This window comes from Macrobrachium nipponense, chromosome 21, assembly GCF_015104395.2.
Source record: "Macrobrachium nipponense isolate FS-2020 chromosome 21, ASM1510439v2, whole genome shotgun sequence".
Classification (NCBI taxonomy): Eukaryota; Metazoa; Arthropoda; class Malacostraca; order Decapoda; family Palaemonidae; genus Macrobrachium; species Macrobrachium nipponense.
Window position 1 is genome coordinate 61,880,715 of NC_087212.1, and position 21,015 is coordinate 61,901,729.

A 21,015-nucleotide genomic window follows, 5' to 3' on the forward strand; every position below is an offset into this window, starting at 1 on the left:
TAATACAAGATGAAAACAAAAATGATTGTACTTACAATTCAGTTCCACAAGGCAAACACAAAGAGAAAACACAACCATACGAAAAGCACAAACGACGATGAAGCGGGTAGAGACCGTTGATAAACACGTCTACACGCCAGCAGGCCGGAAGCAAAAGTGGTTCTTCACCTCCCAGTCGCGCGGCGCGCGCACTGTCGGACAAGCAGTTAACTACCGAACCCCTTGTTCGAAAGCTTATGACCTATCCAGCTGCCGCTAGTAACCTTCCTATTGTAAAAGGACCGAAAGGTTTGTATTCCGTGTCGGAACAATTGGCTTATATTAATAAATTACTAAATTAGATCGTATATGTAGTATACAGTATACTTTGGCTACTGTATTTGTATATATACGATATGTGTACCATGATAACATCGTCATCATATATGCGAGGCTAACCTGTTAAATGTTATTCAATTTCTCTTTATACTAAATTATCATAAGCCAATGTGCATTGAACCTAGAGAATTATGTAGCTGAAATTAATAATTACTTTGCCATATATGTACTAAGTATGCTGTGTAGTGTAGGCTAGGTTTCCCTATATGTAAAGATGGTACTGATTACCCTACTGAAGGGTAGACTAGTATAATATTCTTACGGTAAATTAACATGGGCCGACTTACATCCAAATCAATTTACAACTAGTTGGTTGTAACCAATTGTGGTCGTAAGTCAACAGCTACCTGTATATATATGTTATGTAGAGTAGAAACAGATGCTAGGTGGAGAAGGACTACTTCTTAGATTAAACGAAACTAGTTGTGGTGGAATCAACAATTAAGCAGTGGGCTGAAGGTGAGTTTATCTAAAAACTGAACTTGGAGCATGATCAAATATTTACAGTTGAACAGGACATGAATAAGAATTCTGAGGTAGTTCTTGGGTATCTTTTATGGGAAAAGACTATGTATTAAAGAGGTAGGGAAAATAACTGATAAGACAACTGAACTTTAGTATGAAAAGGATGTACAACGTAATGGTCCCAACATAATCTCACAGAAAGACACAAACCCAATTCTGTTCAAGAGAAAACTCCTGAAAGAATGGATATTGAGTTTGAACAAGGAACTATTTTCTTATAGTAGGTAGGGCCCTTTTACAACAAAACTACAATTACAAACCTAAACATTCTGGACAAGGCTGAGATTATCACTTCCTGACAACCTTTCTAAAAATTTAAGCATATTAGGAAAAGTGGAACACTGATGAACCAAACGCAACATCCTGTGTATCAAGAGGTTAGTAGTAAGACAGTAAAAGGTACACAAATGCTGGCTTATTTCCTGGACATGTATTCATCTCCAGGCAGCAAAATCTCCATGCTGCTCTTTCTTTAGAAAGCGTGCACTGGTAATGAAGAACCTGTTACATAAAAATTGAATTATATTTCAGTTTACAGTTTTCATTACATACCTTAAGGACCACAGCATGAAGATAACAGAAGCTAGCACGGCAAAGGCAAGAGTATTGGTGAAATGTCTGTACAGAGAGAGTTTCACCAAGTTTCGTCTTAATCGTAATGTTCTGGTTGTCTGAACAAGAGCAGCAAAGATCCAAAAGCAGATGGCAGACTCTAGTAATGCTAATGGCAACAATCCCAGAAGTACCTACAAAGAAATGATTAACACATATTTTGTAAATAAATTTGACAAAATTTAGATTCTAGCATTCAAAACACGATTTTAATTACTAATAAAATACATGATATCAAATTTATGGAAATATCACATTTTTTGGAAGTAAATTGTATTTTTCCTAACTATACAAACCTGAGGTCCTTTAATGAGGAATTACTTTTGGTGTAGCTGGAATTACGGCCATTAAATTCTTGAACAAGATGGTTAGGCAGTAACTACCGTGTGGCAGGCGGGTAGGCTAGCCTGCCCGGATGTAAACACTCCACTTTGCCTTTCGGCCCAGGCCCAGATTGAGGGGTGGCATGAGGTGGGCATGTATGTAAAGGACTTCAGGTTTGTATAGTTAGGAAAAATGATATTGTTATGTTACAATAAAGTTTCATACATACTTACCTGGCAGATATATACATAGCTAAGACTCCGTCGTCCCCGACAGAAATTCAAATTTCGCGCCACTCGCTACAGGTAGGTCAGGTGATCTACCGGCCTGCCCTGGGCGGCAGGACTAGGAACCATCCCCGTTTTCTATCATATTTTCTCTCTTCCACCTGTCTCCTGCGGGGAGGCTGGGTGGGCCTTTAATTGTATATATCTGCCAGGTAAGTATGTATGAAACTTTATTGTAACATAACAATATCATTTTCATACAATCAACTTACCTGTCAGATATATACATAGCTGATTGGCACCCTTCGGTGGAGGGTAAGAGACAGCTACTATATGGAATAGACAGGTAAACAACATATGTTGTAGGTATAAATAAAACCTTGGTTCCTACCTGATAGGTGGTAGACTTCGTGGGTGTTTGCCCCTAGTCTGCATCACCTCAGAAACTTTAGCGAGATATATGATCTATGGCCAAGAGTTCTTGTGGGTCTGCCGATGGGGTCTTATCCGCTTACTCGGCAGAGCCTAAAAGGACTTTGTCAATGGGTGCTGATCCACTTATATGACAATACACCTTATGAAGGAGCACACAACCAATCCCGACCACCTGATCCTAACCATATGTTAGAACTAAGGATTGTTACGAGTTATCCCCGAACTCGTCACAACAACCGTAACTCAAAAAACCACTACGCACCACTACTACATAATTTTCCAAAAAAAAATTATACTCAACTAATTGGATATGACAAGAATTCTCTTACTGAACAACATAGACGGCCGCGGTGCGAGCCAAATCCTCCATTGTTCGAAGAGACTCTCGACCATATCCAAAAAGAAGAACAGTATATACATTTAAGGATTGGTGTCGGCTCCCGTACCCAGAATCGTATCTGCCGATACACGTATGACCTAGAGAAAAACACTTCTCATACGTCACACGTACGTCTTTCAAGTAATGAGATGCAAATACTGAGTTGCATCTCCAGTATGTCGTATCAATGAGGTGTTTTAAGCGACATACTCTTATAAAACGAGAGAGACGTCGCAACCGCTCTTACTTCATGAGCTTTTACTCTCAGTAGTTGTAATTGTTCGTCAGGACAGACCTTATGAGCGTCCGTAATGACGTTTCTTACAAAGAACGCCAGAGCATTCTTGGACATCAGTCTGGTGGGGTCTTTTACCGCGCACCAAAGACCTTGTCTAGAGCCTCCCAACTGACGCTTTCTCTGAAGGTAGAACTTCAGAGCTCTAACAGGGCATAGAGACCTCTCTGCTTCTCTGCCTACGAGACTCGACATTCCTTTGACTTCGAATGACTTAGGCCAGGGATTCGTGGGATTCTCGTTTTTTCGCTAAAAACAGGGTCTTAAACGAGCAAATAGCCGAGTCTCCCTTGAATCCTACTTTATCCTGCAGAGCTTGTAATTCACTAATTCTTTTTGCCGTAGCTAAAGATAAAAGGAATAGGCATTTTCTAGTTATGTCTCTAACGATGCCAGATGAGGAGGCTCGAATCTATCCGAAGACAGATATTTTGAGGACTACGTCCAGGTTTCCAGTTCGGAGGTATTGGTTCCTTAGACTTTGAAGTCTCAAAAAAGATCTTATGAGATCGTGGAGATCTTTGTTATTTGCCAGATCTAATCCTCTGTTCCTGAATACAGCCGAGAGCATACTTCTGTATCCCTTTATTGTGGATACGGCTAGATGAGATTTTACTCTCAGGAATAGCAAGAAATCAGCAATTTCCGCTATAGAGGTAGAGGAGGAGGACAACTTCTTGGTTCTACACCACCTTCTAAATACCTCCCACTTCGACTGGTATACTTTCGTAGTGGAGGTTCTGCGTGCTCTCGCGATCGCGCTTGCCACTTCGCGAGAAAAGCCTCTCGCTCTGACAAGTCTTTCGATAGTCGAAAGGCAGTCAGAGCGAGAGCGGGGAGGTTTTGATGGCTACCATCTTTGAAAGGTGTGGTTGTCTGAGAAGATCCGTCCTTCTTGGTAGGGATCTTGAAAGTCTACGATCCACTCTACCACCTCCGTGAACCATTCCTGGGCCGGCCAAAAGGGGGGCTATTAACGTCATCCTCGTCTCTTTTGACGCCACAAAACTTTTTCATTACTAACCCCAGGATTTTGAATGGGGGAAAAGCATAAACGTCTACTCGAGACCAGTTTAGCAGGAAGGCGTCTACCATAATTGCTCTTGGATCTTCCACGACCGAGCAAAACACTGGGAGCCTTTTGAAATGAATGTTGCGAAGAGATCCACATGAGGAGTTCCCCACAGAGACCAGAGATCGAGACACACTTCCTCGTGTAGAGTCCATTCTGTATGAAGGACCTGGTTCCTCCTGCTGAGCCTGTCCGCCCTCACATTCCTACCCCTCCCTGTACGAACCTTGTCAGCAGGGAGATGTTCCTGTGAGACGTCCAAAGTAATAGGTCTCTCGTGAGCTCGTAAAGGAACGAGGAGTGCGTCCCTCCCTGTTTCCGAATGTAGGCAAGTGCGGTGGTGTTGTCCACGTTTACTTGCACTACCTTGTTTGACACCAGAGGTTCTAGGCTCTTTAAGGCCAGATGTACGGCGAAGAGCTCCTTGCAGTTTATGTGCCAGGACACCTGTGCTGGTTCCCAGGTGCCTGACACTTCCTCTGAGCCTAAGTCTCTCCCCCAAACCTGTCTCCGACGCGTCGGAGAACAACACTAGGTCTGGGTTCTGTGTTCTTAGAGAGATCCCTTTGTTCTCTTCCAGAGGTAGCAACCACCACTGTAGGTGTGCCTTTATCTCCACTGGAATGGGAAAAACGTCCGACAGTTGTCCGGTTTTCCAGCTCCAAGACCTCTTGAGGAAGAATTGAAGTGGACGTATATGAAGTCTTCCTAGAGGGAAGAATTTTTCCAGCGAGGAAAGCGTCCCAGAAGGATTCAACCATTCCCTCGCCGACGTTTGTTGCTTCTCTAAGAAGAGAGAGATTATCCGCAAACCTTTTGCGGTTCTCTCTTGCGAAGGAAAAACTCGAAAACGAGAATCCATCCGAATCCCCAGATAGACTAGGTCTTGTCTGGGGTCAGCTGAGACTTCTCGAGGTTCACAAGCAATCCCAACGCCTTGGTCAAATCCAGAGTCAACTTTAGGTCCCTCCAAGCACTGTCTCTCCGATCTGGCCCTGATGAGCCTAGTCGTCTAGATACATAGAAGAGACATTCCCGCTCCTTTGAGGTGAAGAAATCTCGCCACATTCTTCATCAGGCTTGTGAAGACCTGAGGAGCTGTGGACAGGCCGAAACACAAGGCTCTGAACTGAAAAGATCCTTCCCCCCGCCGTCATGAAACGGAGGTACTTCTTCGATGAAGGGTGGATCGGGACGTGAAAGTAGGCGTCCTGGAGATCTAGAGACACCATCCAATCTCCTTGTCGTAATGACGCTAGGACTGAAGCAGAAGTCTCCATGGAGAACTTCTCCTTCTGAACAAATTTGTTCAGAGAGCTGACGTCCAGTACTGGTCTCCAGCCTCCCGAGGCTTTCGCCACTAGAAAAAGGCGATTGTAAAACCCCGGGGAGTTTTGATCCAGTACTAGTTCTATCGCTCTCTTGTCCCACATTTGTTCCACCATCGATCGAAGAGTATCCCTCACACAGGGTCCTTGTACTTGGCTGATAGTTCCCTTGGTATTGACGTTAGGGGAGGAGTGTTCAGGAAAGGGATACGATATCCCTTCCTTATGATAGTCAACGAAGACGCGTCTGCGTCTATCAGTGTCCAGGCCTCCACGAATCCCAGGAGACCTGGCCACCTACTGGTGCTTGGAGGAGAGATGTTTCATTTTCCCTTTTTAAAGGGACGAAAGGCAGACCTACCTCTCTTCTCCGGAGCCTTCCTTCTTGCGGGAGGTCTGGAGGTCGGACCACCTCGAAAGGGCTGCATTGATGTACTAGGTCCTTTCTTGTCCAGAATAACCGAAACAGTTTTCTTCTTCCCTAGCCTGACATGCGTCAGAAGATCCTGAGTCGCCTTCTCCGTTAAAGAGTGAGCAACGTCCTTCACTAACTGAGAAGGGAACAAAAAGTCAGAAAGAGGCGCATACAGTAGAGCTGCCCTCTGAGCATGTGAGACTGCCTTTGTTAAGAAGGCGCCATACACCGTCCTTTTCTTTAAAAGACCTGCTCCAAATAATGAAGAGACTTCAAAAGAACCATCCTGTACCGCTTTGTCAATGCAAGACAAAATGCATAACAGGGCTTCAGGTTCGATTCCTTCTGAATCATGGGCTTTCTTGGACATCACCCCAAGGGACCAATCTAAGAAGTTGAAGACTTCCAATACATGAAAGAGTCCCTTGAGGAGATGATCCAGTTCAGAAATACTCCATGTAATTCGTGCAGAATTGAGACTTGGACGCCTTGAAGCGTCAACCAAAGTCGAAAAATCTGCCTCTGTTGTAGAAGGGAGAGCGATACCCATATTCTCTCCCGTCTTATACCATATGCCTCTTTTCCCAGCTAATCTTGCTGGAGGCAAGCAAAAGACTGTCCTGACTAAGTCTTTCTTAGACTTCATCCATGAGTCTAAGGCGTGTAATGCCCGCTTCATCGAGATGGTGGGTTTCATGTTTAGAAAAGACGAGGGCTTCTTCGTCTTAGCACTGGAAAAGAGCGAGCGGAGAAGGAGGAGCAGCAGGAGTCAACTCGTCTCCATACTCCTCAAGAAGCAGGGTAGTCAAACCTTATAGTTGGACAAACCCTCTCTTCCATGATCTTCATCATCCGAGTTTTCCTCCAACTCGGGATTTATCTGAGTCTCCGTTCTCCTTTCTGAACTTTCCTCTTCTGGAGGAGACAAACTCCTAATATAGAGGGGCTTAAGGGAATGAATACTCTTTCCTCTTTCCCGTTTTAAAAGACTTGGAAGGCGTCACAAGCTCCGGCTTCTCTTGAACTTTAGAAGACGCCTTGTATGACGCTTCCCGGTTCTCCCGCGCGTCATGGCTGACGTCTCCTTGCTGACTTCCTTTTGATGACGCTTTCGCGCCTGGGGAAAGACGCTCCGCTCTCTAAAGGCGTCCTACTCGGCGTCACAATATTGGATGGAGCGTCACGTCTAAGATCCGCTTTGAATGACGCTTCACTTCTAAAAGACGTCTTACGTTTCTCTGGCTTTCGAAACTCTCGTAAGCCCCCGTTCTAGCTCTCGAACTCGCAGCTTCTGCAAGACGTTTAGCAGTTTTCACGTCTGTCTGACGCTTCTCTTCGAGCAGGTGAGAGAGGACGAGACTTCTTAATTGGAAGCGTCACGTCCTTCGACGGGGCGCTAAAACTCCCACAAGAGATGACAGTTGTTCCTGAACCGCCATAATATCTTTCTTGACGCTTCTCCCACGTCTAGTGCATGACGCCTTTCGTCATCACTCGGGGAAGAAGAATGAAGGGGTACTTCCGCACAAGCGTCAGGTGACGCTGACGCCACCTTCGCTTTCTTAATAGCAGACGGAGCGTCATCTGAGAAGCGCTCTGGGCTCGAATCTATGTCGGGCTTCATATGACGCTTCAGCGGTCTCGATAAGTTCGACTCCTTCCACCCTCGTTTAGGTGAGGGAGAGGGAGAGGACGAGAAACCCACTCGCGAAGGACGCTTTTTCTATAGCGCCCTTGAGCCGCCTGCCATGAAGCAGAGCTAGCTGAAGGGACGTCTGACCGTTGGGGATTCCCCACGATCTTTAAGGCTTTCGGACTTTCCTTCTCTCTGGGCATGGGAGCTTGGCAAAGAGGTCTAGGCCTCGGGAGCATCGCAGGGCGATCAAACGCCCCTCTCACAACACTGAGAGAACTCACTTCACTGAAATGTTCACTATCACTAGCCTTACCTTTGGAGTCAGCCATCTTGGACTTCATGTCTCTAATAGTAGCTTTCAGATTGGCGATTCCGATGCCGAATCCGAAAAAGCACTCTGAATGAGATATATAGGGAGAATCTACATCAGTAGGATTAGAATTATCCGTGAACGGCTCAATAGGCCTTGAACACACACCTTTCAGCCTCTAACTCTATCCCTCTCTAACTTCTTCAAATAAGAAGTCAAAGTCTTCCACTCTTCTGCATTCAATCCCTCGCATTCCTTACAAGTATTAATAGCAGAACACTGAACCCCCCTACATTTACGGCATACAGTGTGAGGATCAACCGAAGCTTTCGGTATCCTCACCCTGCAGCCTACATTCACACACATTCTCACACTCACATTAGAATCAGACATACTGAGAAAAATCCAAGAGTTATTCCAAAAACAGTCCACAGTAGCGAATGCCAAAACACGATCCAAATACGTCACCAAAAAGCCGAAAAACGTTGATCAAAGGTTGAAAAATGAATCTAAGTCAGGAGGTAATAACAACAATGTTGATACCACCGGCGACAGAGAAAATATGATAGAAAACGGGGATGGTTCCTAGTCCTGCCGCCCAGGGCAGGCCGGTAGATCACCTGACCTACCTGTAGCGAGTGGCGCGAAATTTGAATTTCTGTCGGGGACGACGGAGTCTTAGCTATGTATATATCTGACAGGTAAGTTGATTGTATGAAAATATAATTTACTTCCAAAAATTGTGATTTGTTCCTACACGATATACAAACCCTCGGTCCTTTACATAAGGAAGACTCACTGATTGGTGGAAGGAATATGAGTGAGCCTCTAGAACTGACTGGAGTTCTACACACCTAGGCTACTCCTCCTGGTCGAAAGAGCGAGGAGGAGTGCCCTGCCTCTGACAACTTGATCGGAGTATAGGAGCTGCATGATCAAGAGTCAGACTTCTGGGCATTTTCGAAATGAATGAAGAATCGTAACTCATCTGAAAACGGGCCGTGAAGAATATTTAGAGTTGGAGGCATTAATGCAAAGTTCTGGGAAGGGTTTGGATTATTGCCAGTCTCTTCCTCCCCTTGCTAGAGGAAGGAGCGGGATTGCTTCTATGATTCTGATAAGCTTCGAACAAGGGGGTTCGGTAATTAACTGCTTGTCCGACAGTCGGCAGTCCACGCGACTGAGAGGAGAGGAATCACTTTGCTTAAGGCCCAGGACAAACAGAGTGAGGGGTGGCATGAGGTGGGACTATGTGTAAAGGACCTCTGGCTTGTATAGTTGGGAAAAATGACAATATGTCAAAAATTGCATTTTTCCTAACTATACAAACCTGAGGTCCTTTTACAATAGGAAGGTAACTAGCGGCAGCTGGATGGTCGTAAGCTTTCGAACAAGGGAGTTCGGTAGTTAACTGCTTGTCCGACAGTGCACGCGCCGCGCGACTGGGAGGCGAAGAATCACTTTTGCTTTAGGCCCAAGCAAAAAATGCAGAGTGAGGGTATAGTTAGGAAAAATGATATTGTTATGATACAATAAAGTTTCATACATACTTACCTGGCAGATATATACATAGCAAAGACTCCGTCGTCCCCGACAGAAATTCAAATTTCGCGCCACACGCTACAGGTAGGTCAGGTGATCTACCAGGCCTGCCCTGGGCCCATGGGCGGAAGGACTAGGAACCATTCCCGTTTTCTATCATATTTTCTCTCTTCCACCTGTCTCCTGCGGGGAGGCTGGGTGGGCCATTAATCGTATATATCTGCCAGGTAAGTATGTATGAAACTTTATTGTATCATAACAATATCATTTTCATACAATCAACTTACCTGTCAGATATATACATAGCTGATTGGCACCCTTTGGTGGAGGGTAACAGACAGCTACTTATGGAATAGACAGGTAAACAACATATGTTGTAGGTACAAATAAACCTTGGTTCCAACCTGATAGGTGGTAGACTTTGTGGCTGTTGCCCAGGAGTCTGCATCACCTCAAGAAACTTTAGCGAGATATATGATCTATGGCCAAGAGTTCTTGTGGGTCTGCCGATGGGGTCTTATCCGCTTACTCGGCAGAGCCTGAAAGGACTTTGTCAATGGGTGCTGATCCACTTATATGACAATACACCTTATGAAGGAGCACACAACCAATCCCGACCACCTGATCCTAACCACCGTGTTAGTATTAAAAATTGTTCCGAGTTATCCCCAAACTCTTCACAACAACCATAACTCAAAAACCAACTTACACAAACATACACACATAATTTTCAAAAAAAAAATAATAATGATACTCATGTAATAAGATATCACAAGAGTTCCTTACTGAACAATAGTGACTGGCCGCCAGTGCGACGTCTGCACTTAGTCAGCAGAAAGTCTAGAACATATCTAATAGACGTTACGTACCATTTAAGGATTGGTGTTAGCTCCTATACCCAGGATCGTATCCGCAGACACGAAAGGACCCAGAGAAAAACATTTCTCGTAGGTCACATGAACGTCTTTCAAGTAAGTGAGATGCCAACACTGAGTTACACCTCCAATATGGTCGCTTCCATGTCGCTTCCAAGATATTCTTTAGCAACATATTTCTGTGAAAAGAGAGAGATGTCGCTACTGCTCTCACCTCATGTGCTCTTACTCTCAAGAGTCTAAAAGAGTCGTCAGTGCAGACTTTGTGAGCATCTGTAATGACGTTCCTTACAAAAAAGGCTAAAGCATTTTTGGACATAGGTCTTGTAGGATCCTTAACAGAGCACCAAAGACCTTGTCTAGAACCTCCCATCTGTTTCTTCCTCTGCAGGTAGAATTTTAGAGCTCTTACCGGCCAAAGAGACCTTTCAGCTTCTCTACCAAACTAGACCCGATAAGCCTTTAACTTCGAAGTTTTTAGGCCAGGGATTCGAAGGATTTTCGTTCTTTGCCATAAACAGTGCTTTGAACGAACAGATGGCTGAGTCTCGTTTGAATCCTACTTTATCATCAAGGGCGTGCAGCTCACTAACTCTTTTAGCTGTCGCCAGTGACAAGAGAAACAAACACTTTCTCGTTAAATCTCGAAACGAGGCCATAAGAGGAGGTTCGAACCTTCCAGAAGACAAGAACTTCAGGACAACATCGAGGTTCCAGCTAGGAGGAGATGTATTCTTAGACTTCGTGGTCTCAAAGGATCTTATAAGATCGTGTAGATCTTTATTATCTGCAAGCTCTAGGCCTCTATTTCTAAAGACGGCCAAAAGCATACTCCTGTAACCCTTTATAGTGGATACAGAAAGATGTGATTCCTCTCTCAGGAATAACAGAAAATCGGCGATTTCGGTCACAGAGGTACTGGAGGAAGACAACTTCTTCGACTTACACCATCTTCTAAAAACCTCCCACTTAGATTGATAAACTCGCATAGTGGAAGCTCTGCGGGCTTTAGTGATCGCGCTTGCAGCCTTGCGAGAAAAACCTCTCGCTCTGACAAGTCTTTCGATAGCTGAAAGGCAGTCAGAGCGAGAGCGGGGAGGTTTTGATGATACCTCTCGAAGTGCGGTTGTCTGAAAAGATCCATCCTTCTTGGGAGGGATCTGGGGAAGTCTACTGTCCACACTACCTCTGTGAACCAATCTTGTGCAGGCCAAAAGGGGGCTATCAGGGTCATTTTCGTCCCCTTCGAAGCCACAAACTTCTTTAGCACTAGTCCCAGAATCTTGAATGGGGGAAATGCGTAGACGTCTACATGAGACCAGTCTAGAAGGAAGGCGTCGACTGTTAGAGCTCTGGGGTCTTCTACCACTAAGCAAAAGACTTCCAGTCTTTTTGAGAGTAATGTGGCAAACAGGTCCACATGAGGAGTCCCCCATAGAGACCAAAGACTCTGACAAACTTCTGAGTGGAGGGTCCATTCTGTGTGAAGGACCTGGCTCCTCCTGCTCCTTAGTCCCTGAACAAACCTCGTCAGGAGGGAGATGTTCCTCTGGGAGGTCCACAGTAGAAGATTTCTTGCGAGTTCGTACAGGAAAAACGAGTGTGTCCCTCCTTGCTTCCGAATGTAGGCAAGGGCGGTGGTGTTGTCCGCGTTTACTTGGACTACACTGTTTGTCACTATAGGTTCGAAGTTCTTTAGAGCCAGGTGTACGGCTAAAAGTTCTTTGCAATTAATGTGCCAGGACACCTGAACTGCATTCCAGGTGCCTGACACTTCTCTCTTTCCTAAGGTTGCTCCCCAACCTTTTTCCGACGCGTCGGAAAACAATACAAGGCTTGGGTTCCGAACCTCCAGGGAAATACCCTTGTTCTCCTTTCCTTTTTGAGGGAGCTCTAGAGGGAGGGCCTCCTCGAAAGGGCTGAAGAGACGTACTCGCCCCTTTCTTCTCTCCCACTACCACAGGCCTCTTCTTTCTGGAAGACTGAAGGAGAAGATCCTGGGTTGCCTTCTCCGTTAGTGAACGGGAAATGTCCCTCACCAACTGAGAAGGGAACAGAAAGTCAGACCTGAGAGTAAACATCAAAGCTGCTCTTTGTGAGTGCGAAACCGCCTTAGTCAGAAAGGCGCTAAAAACGGACCTCTTCTTCAAGAGTCCCGCTCCAAATAAAGAGGAGACTTCCCTTAAGCCATCCTGTACCGCCTTGTCTATACACGACAAGATACAGAGGAGAACATCAGGATCGAGGCCCTCCGAGTCATGGGCCTTCTTGGCCATCACCCCAAGGGACCAATCCAGGAAATTGAATACTTCCAATACATGGAAGAGTCCCTTGAGGAGATGATCAAGCTCAGAAAGACCCCAAGTCACACGAGCAGAGTTCAGGCCATGCCTTCTTGAAGCGTCTACCAGACTGGAAAAGTCAGCTTCCGCAAAAGCTGGGAGTGTGTGTCCCATATTCTCCCCTGTCTGGTACCAAATACCCCTTTTGCCTGTAAGTCTAGCAGGGGGCATACAGAAGACAGTTCTAACCAGATCCTTCTTCGTTTTCATCCAGTTATCCAGAGACTGGAGAGCTCTCTTCATAGAGATGGTCGGTCTCATTTTCAGAAAAGACGAAGACTTTGGCGTCTTGGAGCAAGAAAAGAGCGCGCGCGGAGAAGGAGGAGCGGCAGGAGTTAAGGAATCTCCATATTTCTGAGGAAGAAGAGATGTCAAAACCTTGTAATTTGAAAGCCCTTCTCTACCACGAGCCTCCTCTTCTGAATCCTCTTCAACAAAAGGATCAGAAGGAGAATCCGTCTTCAAATCTTGGGGGTCTTTCCAAACATCCCTCTCTGCGGGAGACAAACTCCTAACCGGAGAGGGGCTAAGAGCATGTACAGAGCCCCTTTGAAACAAAGCTGGCGTCTCGCGCCTGACTGACTCCTCGCGCCTGACTGGCTCCTGGTGTTTGGCTGGCGCCTCGCGCCTGACTGGATCCTCGCGCCTAACTGGCTGCTCGCGCCTGGTAGGCTGCTCGCGCTTGTCTGGCGTCTCGCTCCTGGATGACGCCTCTCGCCTGGTTGGAATCTCGCACTTGGCTGGCGCCTCGCGCTTGGCTAGCGCTTCACGCTTGGCAGACGTCTCGTGATCGGAAGGCATCTCACGCCTGGAAGACGCCTCACGTCTGGCAGGAGCCTCGCGCCTGGCAGGAGAAAGAAGACGAGACTTCTTGACAGGAAGTCTAACTTCATCTTACGAGGAGGATCTTTCGAAAGGACTCCGACCAACGCGGCTAACTGTTCTTGAACCGCTAAAAGAATCCTCTTGGAAGCCTCTCCAGCGTCCTCTTCAACAGGAGAGGGAGACCTCGAAGGAGTTTTACTCGGACTGTCGTAAACAGGGAGGAACGTCAACAACCACCTTCGCCTTCTTGATCGCGCTGTATGTCTTCATCGAAAAGCAGGCGCTCGGGGCTCGAGTCAAACAAAGGCTCTTTCCAGTGCCTTTTCAGGGGCCTGGAAAGGTCCGAATCCTTCCACCCTCGTTTAGGTGAAGGAGAACCGGACGACGAGAAACACTCTCGGAGGACGCTTTTTCTAAAGCGGTCCTGAGCAGTCTGTTGCGCTACAGAGCCTGCTGAAGGGACGCCTGACCGGTGGGGATTCTCCACAACCTCCGTAAGGCTTTCGACTTTTCTTCTCCTCTGGGCTTGGGAGCTTGAAAGAGGTCTAGGTCTGGGAGCGTCGCAGAGACGGTCAGACCCCCCCTCCACAACACTGGGGGCACTCACTTCACTAAATACGTCACTTTCACTATCCTTACCTTTCAGGGCAGCCATTTTGGATTTCATCCTATGAAGTGTAGCCTTCAGATCAGCGATCTCCGAGGCTGAATCTGAATGCAAAGCCTGTGAGGGCCCTGATAAAGAGGGAGAATCAAATGCATGGTTTAAGAAGAGTTAGAATCAGGAAAAGGCTCAATAGGCCTTGTACTACCCACACCCTTAGATGCAGCCCTTCTAATTCTATCCCTCTCTAACTTCTTCAAATAAGAAGTTAGAGTCTTCCATTCCTCAACACTCAACCTTTCACATTCATGACAGGTGTTAGTCAAAGAACATTCAAAACCTCTACATTTACGGCATAGTGTGAGGATCAACCGAAGCCTTCGCTATCCTTTCGGTATCCTCACCTTGCAGCCTACATTCACACAAACTCTCACACTAACACTTGAATCAGACATTCTGTAGAAAAATGATATTGTTATGATACAATAAAGTTTGTTCATTCTTACCTGGCAGATATATATATAGCTGTATTCTCCGAAGTCCGACAGAATTTCAAAACTCCCAGCACACGCAGTGGTCGGCCAGGTGGTTAGTACCCATTCCCGCCGCTGGGAGGCGGGTGTCAGGAACCATTCCCATCTTCTATTCAGATTTTCTAATGCCACTGTCCCCGAAGGGAGGTTGGGCGGGTACTTGATTATATATATCTGCCAAGTAAGTATGAACAAACTTTATTGTATCATAACAATATCATTTTGTTCATGACACTTACCTGTCAGATATATATATAGCTGATTCCCACAATTGGAGGTGGGGAGGGACAGAATAAAAGGATTTTGGGAAACATTTCACATGCAGATGATAGACATCTTGGTTCCTTACCTGTTAGCATAGCTGACTTCGTGATTACTGTCACCCAAGTCTGCTTTTGCTTTATTAGTCTCTCCAGCAAGGACGTGACCTGTATAGCTGGTGAGTTCTAGATGATCTGACAACGGGGGCGTGACCACAATGTGTCTAGACCATATTGACCATACCATGAGGGCTAAGAAGTAAAGTAAATATCACCACCTGACCAACCTAGCCAAAGTTAAGGTGTTTTAACTAAGGCTTAAGAGTTAAGAAGTCCGCCATTGGCGGCGACTCAACAAATAAAATTAAGAGCTCTTCCTAACCATTTTCTACAGGATAGGATGAGTGGTACTTCTTGCCCCCAAGATTGTATCTGCGGACACGTATGGCCCTAGCGAGCAGCAGATCTCATATGACGTCTTCACATCTCTCGGGGAGTGCGAAGCGAACACAGAGTTGCTTCGCTAAAACGCGGTACTCAGGATGTAACTGAGTGCCATGCTCTGTTGAAATGTTTCCGAGGCCGCGCCCTCACCTCGTGAGCATTTACTTTAAAAGGTTTCAAATCTTTGTTCAAACATGACGAATGAGCCTCTTAGAAAGACTCCTTAAAAATGACGCCAGGGCGTTCTTCGACATGGGCAAGTCTGGTCTTTTTACGGAACACCGCAGATTGTCCGAATGACCTCGACTTTCTTTAGTTTTATCAAGATAAAACTTGAGAGCCCCGACAGGGCACAGGACTCTCTGTGGCTCTTGCCCAATAATTTGTGCCATCCCCTCAATCTCCAGGCCTCTGGGCCAAGGGTTAGACGGGTTTTCGTTCTTAGCAAGAACGGAAGGCTTAGAGGACACCAAATTATGTCCTCTAAAGCCAAAACCTCTGATGATGGCTAAAACCTCACTAACCCTCTTTGCCGTAGCTAGAGTGGTTAGAAAATTAGCCTTTCTGGTCACGTGTATTAAGTTTACAGAAAGGAGAGGTTCGAAATGCTTTGACATCTAAGTTCCATGCCGGAAGCTTCGATCTAGACCATTTCAAGATTTCCGCAGACCTCAAAGATCGTGAAGGGCTTTGTTGTTTCACAGATCCGAATCTCTGAGCCTAGAGGCCGTCAACAACATATTTCCGTATTCTACAATCGTTGGGACTGTTAGCTTATTCCATACTTCAGACGGAAAGGGAAGACGGTAAAGTAATTCACAGAGGTCGAGGTGGAGGAACAGTCATTCTTCCTGCACTATCTCCAGAATCAGCCCACTCCGATTGTACACTGCAAAATATGCAGCACTGCTTTGCTTTGGCAATGAGACTTGCAATTAATCTTGAAGATCCTCTCACTTCTCGACAGCCTGAACGCATTCAGACTCAGAGTGGAGAGGTTTTTAGGTACCTCTCGAAGTGAGGCTGTTAGCGTAGACCGACTCTCTCGGGAAGGGTCCTTGGAAAGTGCTCTCTGAAGGACGTGACCTCTGTGAATCCAGCCTCTCGAAGGCCAACATGGGGTGATCAGCGTCTTTCTCGCTCCCTCTGCCGCCAGCTATTATCTTATTATATTTCCTAACCTTTTGAACAGGGGAAAAGAGACTAACCAACTATCCCCATTCCATACTATATGATGGCGTCTATTACTACCGCTCTCTGATCGAGAATAAGGGAGCAACGTAGAGGAAGCTTCTTCGTCTTCAATATTGCGAAGAAATCTACGAAAGGACGTCTCCAAAGTCTCCACAACTCTCGACATACTTCTTAGCGAGGATTACTCAGACGTCAGTAGTTGCTGCCGTCGATCGAGAAGATCCGCACGGACGTGCAATAGTGTAACGAACCTTTTGAGGATCGTTACGTTCCGTGCCTATGTCGATAACCATCTCTCTCTTCTTCGGATATGAGAGAGCTGCGAAATTATCTGAGATGATTTGGACCAATCGACCAAAAACTCACTCTTCGAGGAACTGGAGAGCCAACCAAATTGCTTCCAATTCTCTTAGATTATGTGCCAGGACCTCTGTACCTCTGTCCGGATGCCTGGCACCCTCTCGGTATCACCTGAGGTGATCGTTAACCCATTGAGAGATGTTTAGAATTATTTCTAAATCTTTGATGTTATTTCAGTTCTCCTGTAGGAAAAACTGTAGAGGTCTGAATTGCAGTCTATTCAGGGAAACAAGCTTCTCCAGCGAGGAAATGGTCCCCAGCAGACTCATCCATTCCCTCGCTAAGCATGCTTCCTTTCCTAATAAGGCTGCGCTTTGCATAAGCAGGAGAGCATTATTATAGTGCTATGCCGCTGTAGACTCGTACAGAATTCTGTTACAGTGTGGTAATCAGCGCCGAACAGGTCTAAGAGATATCTCTGTTGAAAATTTCTTAGCAAAAGGAAGTTGTATTTATTCATGATTACTAGAAATCCCCTCAAACCGAGGCTAAAGTCCATGATTGTAGGGCAGAGATACGGTTCGTCAATCAATCCCGTGGGAGAGAGAGACGTAAACAACAGCTCATAACAGCGAGCTACCTGATACTGAGTTGGTGAATGGTGACTGGTGAATCAGTTACAGCAGCTTACGTTCACCTTCTCACAGCATTATGCCGAGTTGCCAGCTACTCTATTCTACTAAGGAATAGATTTTCCACTTTTTGAACAGAAACTCTCAAGTTGGCATATTCAAGCGAAACAGAATTCGCTAAATACAGAAGCTGATTTTGTGTTGACGTAACACTACGCTTAATTAACCAAATGTTAAATCGGAAACTCCTGGAAAGTTGCCGGGAGTACCGATTAAATATACTGCGTCATCCACAATGACAGCAGCTTTCTATCATAGTCTCGGCTCGCACTATTCTGCCTGAGTTACCAGCTACTCTATTCTACGAAGGAATAGGTTTGTTACTATTATCGATCAGAAGGAAATTCTCAAGCAGGCATATTTAAGCGAAACATAATTCGCTAGATGCAGACGCTGAGTTAGTGTTGTTGTAACAAATCCTTTTAGCGTTGTCCTTACAGCGGAAACTCCTGGAAGTTTGCAGGAAGGACCGATTAAATACACTTACAATAACCGTCTTTTCGGTTGCCATCTGTAGAGGTAACCATGATATGCGTATATGACTTGAACCCTACATTAGTAATATGACGCAAAGATAAAATACGTAAGTATTGTAGTCACTTGAACATCTAATTCTCTACTACATTCTTTCCTCGACGAGGAAGAGAGAGAGAATGGAAATCAACTGTTTTCGTTCTCTTTGCCAAGAGAACGAATTAACATTATTCGAATGGAGATCCTCAAGTGAGAACCGAGGATCGAAAAGAACAGTTCAAGCTTCTTATGATATTGGACATAAGACTTCATGGACGTAGTCTACAATGCGTAGGACGTTGAGCGTCTTCACGAGACGTCCTCGCGAGAGTCTTCCCGAGCGTATTGGTGCATAGAACACCAAGGGTTCTGAACGGCATCTCAGAGAGGATCTTGTCGAGCGCCCTGATGCATTAAAGGCCATAAGACTTGACCATACCGTAGTCTTAAAGTGAATTATCTACTACATTCATCTTCTCACTAAGCATGTACTCTAATAAGCCATGCTTTCGTAAGCATGAGAGCATTATATAATATATAGTGTTCTGCTGCGTTAGATTCCTTTAATAATGTTACCTACGGTAAACAGCATTGAAAGGCTGTAATATCTTTCTTATTGAAAGCTTCTTAGCAAAAGGCAGACAATATTTTATTTATGTTTGCTTAACTATCCCCTCAATCCGAGGCTAAGACCGCGATTGTAGGGGAGAGATACGGTTAGTCATTCCATCCCGCAGGACCGACCTCTCATGACTGAGAAATAGATGGTTACTGCGTTGGTCTAAGCGATAGCAGCCTCCGTTAGCTGTCTGGCCTTAACTCTTCCCAGAGTTGCCCGAGCTACTCCATTCAATAAAGGAATCTTATAAACTTATTATCGAACTTCAGGAAGTTCTTATTAATGTATATTTAAGCGAAACAAGACTTTGATAAATCTAGAAGCTAATTAGGTATTGTAAGCGTCTTCAGGCCTGCCGAAGGGACGCCAGATCGGTGGGGGTTCCTCGTAACCCTTCTTTGGCTTTCGACATGCCCTCTCCCTGTGGTCCTGGGAGTCCGACAGAGGTCTAGACCTAGAGGCGTTTTAAGGCCGATCTGACGCCCCCTCCACAACACTAGGGGCACTAATTCAACATCACTACACTCACAACACTGATTGGAGAGCGAGCACTTTAGATTCCAATTACTGATGTAATCCACCATAACAGAAAGGGCATTACCTCTCAGACACTTCCTCTAGGCCCGTAGGCCATACCACAAGGTTAGGCAAAATAAAGTTTACTCTGTTTACTGATCTTGGAGGAAAACCTCCTGATTCTATTACGCTCTAATTTGCGTACATACGAATCATACATCTTCTTTCGGAATCAGTCAATTATTACACTAATTACATTGATGTTTCAACAAGAATTATGTATACGTCGTGCATATTAAGTGAGAATATATCGAAAGTTTCGTTATTCTCACCTAACCTCTTGCAGACAACAAAGTTTGAAACTAGTCTAACTAGAATCAGACTTCTTATGTCAAGAAATTCAAAATTAAATCAATTTATGATAGCGTATGCCTAGCCGCAAATCCAAGTTAATAAACCAAAAAGAAAACAACCAAGATACTTAAGCGGCAATGAAGTTCCAAAATCCTAGATGGAGGTAATGAAAACAGGTGTTTACATTACCGGCGACAGAAGAAAATCTGAATAGAAGATGGGAATGGTTCCTGACACCCGCCTCCCAGCGGCGGGAATGGGTACTAACCACCTGGCCGACCACTGCGTGTGCCGGGAGTTTTGAAATTCTGTCGGACTTCGGAGAATACAGCTATATATATATCTGACAGGTAAGTGTCATGAACAAAATCAAAAGCAAGTCCAAATCCAGTCCACAGTAGCGAATGCCAAAACAACGATCCAAGTACGTCACCAAAAAGTCCGATGAAAGAAGATCAATTGCCTTGAAAAACGAATTCTAGTCAGGAGGTAGTAACAACAATGTTGATACCACCGGGGACAGAGAAAATATGATAGAAAACGGGAATGGTTTCTAGTCCTGCCGCCCAGGGCAGGCCAGTAGATCACCTGACCTACCTGTAGCGAGTGGCGCGAAATTTGAATTTCTGTCGGGGACGATGGAGTCTTAGCTATGTATATATCTGACAGGTAAGTTGATTGTATGAAAATGCAATTTTGGACAAATTGTCATTTGTTCTGACACGGGATACAAACCTTTCGGTCCTTTTACAATAGGAAGACTCACTTCTTGGTGGGAGGAATCTGAGTCTTTTTGTGAACAGACTGGTGTTCGCCCAACCCTGGATTGCCTCCCTGGTCGTAAGAGTGAGGGAGGGATCCACGCCTCTGTCCGATTGATCGGGGTGTGTACCGCAGGATCAATGGTCAGACCTCTGGACCAAGTAATAAGACAGAGGCAAGCGTATCTCTTAATGCCAGCAAGCAAGAACTTGTTCCTGTTTGCAAGAGGCAACATAAAGTTATGGGTTTGTCTCTTGTTGGCATCCACTTCCCCCCCCTTGTTGGGGGAAGTGGTGGATATTCACTTCTATCCCTAGTGAAAGGGATAGGATGGGGCTCTGTCGAGTAGCTCACCTGCATCTTGTCCTCATCCAACAGGGTGACGACCGTGACCCTCTGCCCACAGGCAGAGGGGGAGAAAAAGATGGGAAGAGGAGCCAGTCACACACTCATTCACTCATCCATTCTTACAGTCACATCAGGACTCGATGCTGTTTCAGCCTGCGAGGGTCTGGGTTAGCTACACGTGTTGAACAGCCACCACGGGTCTCAAGGAAAAAGTATCCAAGGACCTGTGGGCAATATCCCGAAGGTAGAAGGAGGTGAAGGTGGTCTGGTTGGCCCAGACCCATGCCTTCAGGACCTGCGCCACGGAGAAGTTCTTGCGGAATGCAAGGGAAGGACCAATGCTCCTGACATGGTGG

At 45.6% G+C, this 21,015-nt stretch overlaps 1 protein-coding gene across 1 annotated transcript in view; it reads right to left on the minus strand.

The window, feature by feature from the left end:
• LOC135197498 (transmembrane protein 87A-like) overlaps positions 1-21,015 on the minus strand; it is a 212,774-nt gene that overhangs the window by 49,787 nt on the left and 141,972 nt on the right. The window contains exon 9 of the mRNA XM_064224561.1: positions 1,456-1,649. Coding sequence (XP_064080631.1) covers positions 1,456-1,649 — 194 coding nt within the window. The remainder of the gene's footprint in view (positions 1-1,455; positions 1,650-21,015) is intronic.